Below are 7,962 nucleotides of genomic sequence, written 5' to 3' on the forward strand. Positions count from 1 at the left end.
GAGGTTGGGACATGCAGCGTTTTAAAAAGTTATTCTTACAATAATCACCCTTTTTTAGGCCTTGAACATATTAAGTACTTGCCCCAAATCGCTTAGCAACTTTAGAAGTTGTAGTGGGGTTAAGTTTTTGGCCAATGTCTATAGAGATGTTCCCCCCCTCCTTAAAGTGGGTGAGGGAGAAAAGTAATCTTGGAGGTCGGTGTGGAGCCAGTATACAAGTTTATAAAATTCGAGGATGTGGGAGGAGCGGGATAAGAAGCGCAGGGAATTGGCAGGGCAGGGACAACAGCAACGCGAGCAGTAGGTTAGGGAGTGCTTGGTCCCTTAGTTCAGGAGGCAGGAAACGCCGTTTTTTTTTTTTTTTGGCGGCTGGGCGGGGCAGGCTTGTTCGGTGAGGTGCTGCGCTGAGGGGATGGCGCTGAGCCTATTCCTGAGAGCGGTGGTCGGGTTGTGTGCCGGGAGAGGGAACGCAGCCAGGTCCCGAGACCCAGGGAGCGATCTGAGAATCGGGCTTGAGTGTGGAAGGGTTAACCTGTCTGGCGGGCCCCGTGGCCCCGAATAAGCGAACGAGGAATCAGGAACCTCTCCCCAAGACCCGGTGCCAGGCCCTTTCGGTGACGCGGCTGTCGCGCGACGACGCGCTGACGAGCTGCGGCTTCCACGTCTTAGGTTCCGCAAAGGCCTGTGGGAGCGACCCGGGAGCAGGAGGGCAAAGATGGCGGAGGCGGCAGAGTCTCCTGGAGAGCCGGGTACAACATCGCCCAGGCCCCTGGTGAGCTGGGGATCTGCGACCGAAGGGACCGAGGGTGAGGCAGAGTGTCCCTTAATGAAGTCGGGTGACGGGCTCGTGGCCTGAGAGAGCCGGAACCCCTTTCTCCCCGCAGGCCCTTCCAGTACCCGTTGCCAGTCCCAACACTGCACCTGTTCTTGGGCTAACCGCTTTGCCCCCTGCCCGCCTTGTTCTTTCCAAGTCTTCTTGTGAAACTCCCATTCACGTCCCCTTCCCATACTCTCAAGGCTTGTCCTTGACACCTACATTGTGTTAAATGCGGAGCTTTAGCTGATTTCTTAAGTATCTTTGCTTCTGCCGTCTCCTAATTTTATCAAGACCTGCCACCAGTCCTTGTTAGAGTAGCAGCATTCTAGGGTTAATGAGAGATTGCAGCGTGGTAACTTGGTTATTGATTTGTTCGGTGACCCAAACAGTCTTGGTTTAATTCCTGCCCTCCCTGTCGCAGCTCCGTGCAGTCCTGTTTATGACGCTCTTTCGCTCCTGGGGATGTTTGAACAGGGGACAGTATTTTTATCGCACCTACAAGCCCAAAGCCGGGACAGGTATTTAATAACACAGCGTTTGGAGTTAAACTTACTGGACTGGAATCACCCACCCTGCTGCTTGTGTGAATTTTGGCTAGTTATTTCATAGGGAGCATTTCTTCATCTGTAAAATGGAGATAAAAAATATGTACCTCTCTACACAATGGAATACTATGCTGCGGTAAAAAAAAAGGAACTCTTGCTTTTTGCAACAGCATGGATGGAACTGGAGAGCATTATGCTAAGTGCTGTTGGATGGAGGCTATGCATTTTTGGACAAATGATCGGTTATGTGTGATAGAGAGGGGAACAGATAAGGAAAACATTTGTAACACCTTAACTAATAATAAAAAAGAAAAGAAAAAAAAATATGTACCTCAAATAATTTTTAGGAAGATGAAATGACATAATTTATGTAAAGTGTCTAATACAGTCACTGCCATGAACTGAGGAGTGTAATTAAGTCAACATTCTGCCCTTTGGTCCCTTATCCTAAATAGGGTTCAGTTATCTCTCAAACAATGTTTAGTTACACAGCAGTTGCTCAATAAATGGTACATCCCAATACCTGTTTTAAATTGGCAATATAGTAGAGGACTGCACTGGGAGTCAGGTGAAATTCATTCTAGTCCTGCTTACTAGCTTTATTTGTTCATCTCTTCATTCATTCAACAGATATTTATTGAATATCTACTATGTTCCAGACACTCTTAGACACTGGGAATACAGCAATCAAAGAGAGTGAGTAGGTCCAAGTTCTCATGGAACATTTGTGACCTCGAGGAAATCACTCTGAACTCATTTCCTCATTTGGAAAATGAGGATAGTAACTCATTGTACAATTAGAATACTAAATGAACTAATATACACATATTGCCTGGGGTGACATAGTTACAGGTGTCTAGTTGTTTTTAGTTCCTTTCTTTAATTTAAACTACAATTAATTGTGGTTCTGGTTACTTATTACTCAGTATCCAATCCACTTGAACATATTAGGCCTAGAACATATTCAGTAGTGTTTATTCAACTCCTATGGTGCACTGTGCTAGTTGCAAATGGCCTTCTCCTTTGGTGCTTATATTCTAATTTGTAGGGATAAGACAAATGTACGATATTAAAATAAGGCAGAAAATATTAACAAAATTTAAAAGAAGATACTATCATGTCTAGTTGGGGTGATGAAGCAAGCTACAAGATGAAGTTACATTTGAGTGGGCCTCAAAGGATGGATAAGATTTGAAATTCCATAATAGTTACCAGTGATTGAGTACCCGCTACATGCCAAGATTGTGCTAAACATCCTCTGCATATTTTCTAAACTTCACAGAAACCATTTCAGTTAGATGGTTTTTAAAAACTGTGTTTTACTTGCAGATGAGATGGGATTCAGAGAGGTTTGACAATTTTCCTAGGGTCTCACCAGCAGTTAGTGGTCAGGCCTGAAATTTGAACCTAGGTGCTTCTGAAGCCCAGGTGATTTCCAGTAGTACTACACATACTCTTATTGCAAAGGTACAGGGGTTGGAAAGAACTAATGTACTTCTAGAAAAACAGAAAGATCACTTTGGCTGAAGCACAGGCAAGTATTAGGAGGCAAGCCCTAAAAGATAAGGCTACTGAATTAGAGAGGCAGAATGGAACAGTGGTTAAGAATGTGAGCTCTGGGGTCAAATTGCCTAGGTGTGATTCTAAGCTCAGTCATTTAACTAGCTGTGGGATATTGGGGAAATTTCCAACCCCCTCCATGCCTCAGTTTCCCATCTGTAAAATGGAGATACAGTAATACTTAGGTAATAGGGGTTTTAGGTGAATTAAATGAGTTAACACATGTAAAACACTTGGTCTAGTACTTGGCACATAATAAGCATGCAGTAAGTATTATTTCTTATTGACTACTAAGGTGGGAGGTTTAATAGGCAGTGAGAAGCCATTGGAAGCTTTTGAGGAGGAAACGGTTTAAAATCATGAATTTGACAACATAATAGAGGAAGAGTTACCAGGGGGAATTTCTGGAATCTAGGAGACCAGCAGAACTGTTGCAGAATCCTTGAGGATTTTCAGTGCTTAGTGGGAGTGTCTTAGATAGATCAGTTGTGCAAACTTTAGTGTGCATAGCAATCATCTGGGGAATCGTGTTAAATTGTGGATTCTGATTCAGTAGGTCCAGGATGAGGCCTGAGATTCTGCATTTCTAAAAGCTCCCGGGTGATGGTGCTGTTGCTCCTGTTCCCAATAACATTTTGAAAAGCAAGACAGTGTGCATATGGGAGGATAGGAGGAGGAGGAGGACCCTAAAAGTTGATTAATTCACTTCTATACATGTTTAGTTTGAGATATTGGCAGGCTATCCAGTAAATATCCAGCAGGTAGTTGGTCTCTAAAACCTGAACTTCAGGACTAAGAAGAGCTCTAGGCTAGAGATGTTAATTTATGAGTCATCTAAATAGAGTTGGAAAGACAGAATCTTGGTTAATGCCTATCTCTTACCTGTATATTTAGGGAGCAGGAAAAAGCTATAATTGCTGTAGCTTGGGGTCTGTAAGGAAGCTGGTCCCAGGTGAAGGGGCTGACTAGGGACCATGCCGCTGACCATCCCCTCCCCAGGTCTTGGAATCAAGCCTCTTGGACTGAGCTGGTTCCTGCTTGATGCCACCCACATCCCCATCCTTGTTGATTCCTTTCTCTCTCCAGGATTTTAGTCCTTAGTACAGCGGTTCTCAACCTGTGGGTCGCGACCCCTTTGGCGGTCGAACGACCCTTTCACAGGGGTCGCCTAAAACCATCCTGCATATCAGATATTTACATTACGATTCATAACAGTAGCAAAATCCATTTGCTCCCAGCCACTTTCTAAAAGCTTCAGTCCCTGCCTTTGCTGTATGTTTTTGTCCCTGCCTCTACCTGCTATCCTTACTGGCCCAGGCCAGACTGCAAAGTGATCATGTGTGTTTCTGTGCATGCATGCACATACTGTGCATGAGCCTGCCTGCACAGGGGTAAAGGGGGTAAGGGGAAGGACATGGGGTCCAAGCCACCTTTCATTCCCACTGAAGGGAGATCAGGGAGTAGGATCCACTGAGGGCCTGGAAATCCTGTTTGTCTTACCTGGGTTTGGACAACCATAAATCCTGGCTCAGCTCAATGAACAATGTCACTGATTCTCTTGGGAAGAGTTATTGAGGAAGGGTTGGGGTGGAGGATAGGCTGAGAATCACATTGCACTTTAGTGACTGAAGTGACTTCTGAAACCAGAAGGCACAAGACTGCCCTCACTTTAGACACTAGCCACAGCTTCAGAGGTTCCCAGGACGATCCTCACTTCTGACCTACTGGCTATAAATTCAGGGTTCCCTTGATCCCCTCAAGCTCCATAATTCACTGGAATGACTCACAGAACTCAGGAAAGCACTATATTTAAAATTACAGATTTATTTTAGTGAAAGGATACAGTTCAACCAGCAAAAGAGAGAGATGCATAGGGTGAGGTCTCGGAGGGCCCTTAACACAAAGCTTCCTTGTCTTCTCCTTGGGCAGTCAGGACCCTGTTATCCTGCTGATACATCAAAGTGTGACAACATGCAGAATATTGCCCACCACAGAAGCTCACCAATGTATCTAGAGTTTTTATTAGAGTTTCATTATGTAGGCATGATTGACTGGATTATTGGCTCCTCCCTTCACCAGGGACCAGGTTTATGACACATTCAAAGCCCCAAGCCTCTAAACCTGTGTTTGGTCTTTCTGGATTGGTTAGTCCCCATACTGAGTCATCTTATTAGCATAAACCATCTAGGGGCCTACCATGAATAACAAAAATACTATCATTTTGGAAATTCCAAGGGTTTAGAGCAGCTGTGGGCAAACTACGGCCCTCAGGCCGGATCCAGCCTGTTTGAAATGAATAAAACTAAAAAAAAAAAAAGACCGTACCCTTTTATGTAATGATGTTTACTTTGAATTTATATTAGTTCACACAAACACTCCATCCATGCTTTTGTTCCGGCCCTCCGGTCCAGTTTAAGAACCCATTGTGACCCTCGAGTCAAAAAGTTTGCCCACCCCTGGTTTAGAGGCTACCTCCCAGGAACAGGACACAAAGGCTAGCCAAATTTTTTATTATACAACAGTGACAAAACTGGAAATGACTCTCTGGGAATCTCGAACTTGAGCTAACTTTTATCCCCTGTTGTGATTCTGTTGAGTGCTTTACATGTATTAATACATTTCTTTCTCACAACAGCCCTGTGATGATGGCATCATTATTTTAGTTTTTTTAAAATACATTTTATTGATTTTTTTACAGAGAGGAAGGGAGAGGGATAGAGAGTTAGAAACATCGATGAGAGAGAAACATCGATCAGCTGCCTCCTGCACACCTCCTACTGTTGATGTGCCCGCAACCAAGACACATGCTCTTGACCAAAATCCAACCTGGGACCTTTCAGTCCGCAGGCCAGCGCTCTATCCACTGAGCCAAACCGGTTAGGGCTACAACAGTGTTTTAAATGTTTTTAATTAATTGAATGAGAATTTTGAGTAGCTTCTAAAATTAGCCATATTTTTTTTGCAGCCTTGGCGAGCCCATTTTGAAGAAATACTGTTGATATTTGGCTCTGTTGACTAATGAGTTTGCCGACCACTGGGTTAGGGCATTATTTCAGTTTTATAAATGAGGAAATTGAGGTACAGAGAGGTTAAGGAATCTCAGTGTCACACAGATAGTAAATGGTGGAGCTGGGATTTGAACCCAGACTTTCTGCCTCCAGGAGCCTGCACTCTTAAGCAAAACTCTCCAAATACAATAAAATACAGTATGTTGAACATTGATAATGTGTTAGATGTTATGCAGGTGTTATATTATTCTTATAGCAGTGTTTCCAGGTGAGGGAAGAGCCCTGTTTCTCTTCAAAGACCATTCCTTCTGCACTACCCTGCCCTGCCTCCCTAGCATTAGCAGGCATCAAGAAAACTCAAAACAAGCAATTCTGGAACTTGAAAAGGTAGTATAGTAGTGAAGAGAGAATATGGGTTCAAAAAGGGGGTGGTTTACCATTAAGGGTTGCAGAATATTCAAAGAGGGTGAAATAAGAAAGGAACCTTTATTTCTTGTTTATGAGGTCACTATTAGAGAACAGTGTCATTAAAGTTGTGGAAAAGCCAATGGCAGCTTACAAAGCATTAAGTGAGTGAGAGAGTGAAGAGCAGTTTGGGGAGAGGAAGGAAGAGTACATTGAAGGAGTGGCAGAAATAAGGAAGTGATATGTTATTAAACTTTATTACTGAAGCTTTAATATAATTAAATAAAGTATAATGAACCCATGTACCTATCAACATTCAGCTATTTTTTTAAAAAAAATGTTTATTGATTTTTAGAGAGGAAGGGAGAAGGAGAGAGAAACATCAATGATGAGAGAATCATTAATTGGTGCCTCCTGCACACCCCCTACTGGGGATCAAGCCCGAAACCTGGGCATGTGCCCTGACTCTCAGTTGAATCTTGACTTCCTAGTTCATAGGTCTACACTCAATCCCTGAGTCACACAGGTGGGGCAACATTCACTTTTTATTTCATCTATCTCCCCGTCATATTTTTTTCTGTAGTACTGTTTTAAGATTTTTATTTTGAACTAATTTTGGACATGCAGAAAAGTTGCAAAAATGTAAGAGTTTTTATTTACCCTGTACCAGCTTCTTCTAATGTTAACTTTGTGTATAACCACAGAACAATATCAAAACCAAGAAATCAATATTGGTACAACACTGTTAGCTCCAGAACTTACTCAAATTTTAAAGTTTTTCTACTAATGTCCTTTTTTTTTTTGTTCCAGGATCTTACCCAGGATTCACAATGCTTTTAGTTTTTTTTCTTTTCTTTTTTTCTGTAGTTTCCTTCAATCTGTAATGGTTCTTCAATCTTTCATGATCATTTCTTTTTTTTTTTAAATTGTCTAAAGTTTTACTTATGTGTCCTTTTTCCCCGATTGACCCCCGCCCCCAGCTATTCCCAATCTGGGCAAGCCCAACCGACCCAGTTTCTGTGTCCATTGGTTATGCTAATATGCATGCATACAAGTCCTTTGGTGGCTCCCTAACCGCCTGCACCTCCCCTGCCATTTGACTCTGGATCTATTTTTGTTCATCAAATTATGTTGATCATTATATCCCACATATGAGTGAGATTACGTGATATTTATCTTTCTCTGACTGGCTTATTTCACTTAGCCTAATGCTCTCCAGTTCCATCCATATTATTGAAAATGGTAAAAGTTCCTTCTTTTTTATAATGGTGTAGTATTCCATTGTGTAGATGTAGCACAGTTTTTTGGTGTGTTTTTTTACTATTTCTTTTTTTTCTTTATTAATTAAGGTGTTACATATGTATCCTTATCCCCCCAATGCTGCCTCAACCCCCACTCATGCCCTCAACCCCCCTGGTGTCTGTATCCATGGGTTAGGCTTATATGCATGCATACAAGTCCTTTCGTTGATCTCTCCCCCTTACCCTAACCCTCCCCTACCTTCCCTCTGAGGTTTGATGGTCTGATCGATGCTTCTCTGTCTCTGGATCTGTTTTTGTTTTTCAGTTTATGTTGTGCATTATATTCCATAAATGAGTGAGATCATGTGATATTTATCTTTCTCTGA

The 7,962-nt window shown here is 42.6% G+C and overlaps 1 protein-coding gene across 3 annotated transcripts in view; it reads left to right on the top strand.

Moving 5' to 3' along the window:
• The first annotated feature begins 416 nt into the window (after window positions 1-416).
• The window catches only part of YIPF6 (Yip1 domain family member 6), a 53,516-nt gene continuing 45,970 nt past the window's right edge, over window positions 417-7,962 (top strand). The window contains exons 1-2 of one of the 3 annotated variants that reach the window (XM_015572003.1): window positions 418-772; window positions 1,239-1,335. Coding sequence is in view for 1 of the 3 variants with exons in the window: in XM_006776109.2 (XP_006776172.1) it covers window positions 716-772 (57 nt within the window). In the remaining 2 variants the exon portion in view is untranslated. Of the gene's footprint in view, window positions 807-1,238; window positions 1,336-7,962 lie in introns of all 3 variants that reach the window. The other 2 variants (XM_006776109.2, XM_015572002.1) reach the window with 2 other exon arrangements.

This window comes from Myotis davidii, unplaced genomic scaffold (genome assembly GCF_000327345.1).
Source record: "Myotis davidii unplaced genomic scaffold, ASM32734v1 scaffold1109, whole genome shotgun sequence".
Classification (NCBI taxonomy): domain Eukaryota; kingdom Metazoa; phylum Chordata; class Mammalia; order Chiroptera; family Vespertilionidae; genus Myotis; species Myotis davidii.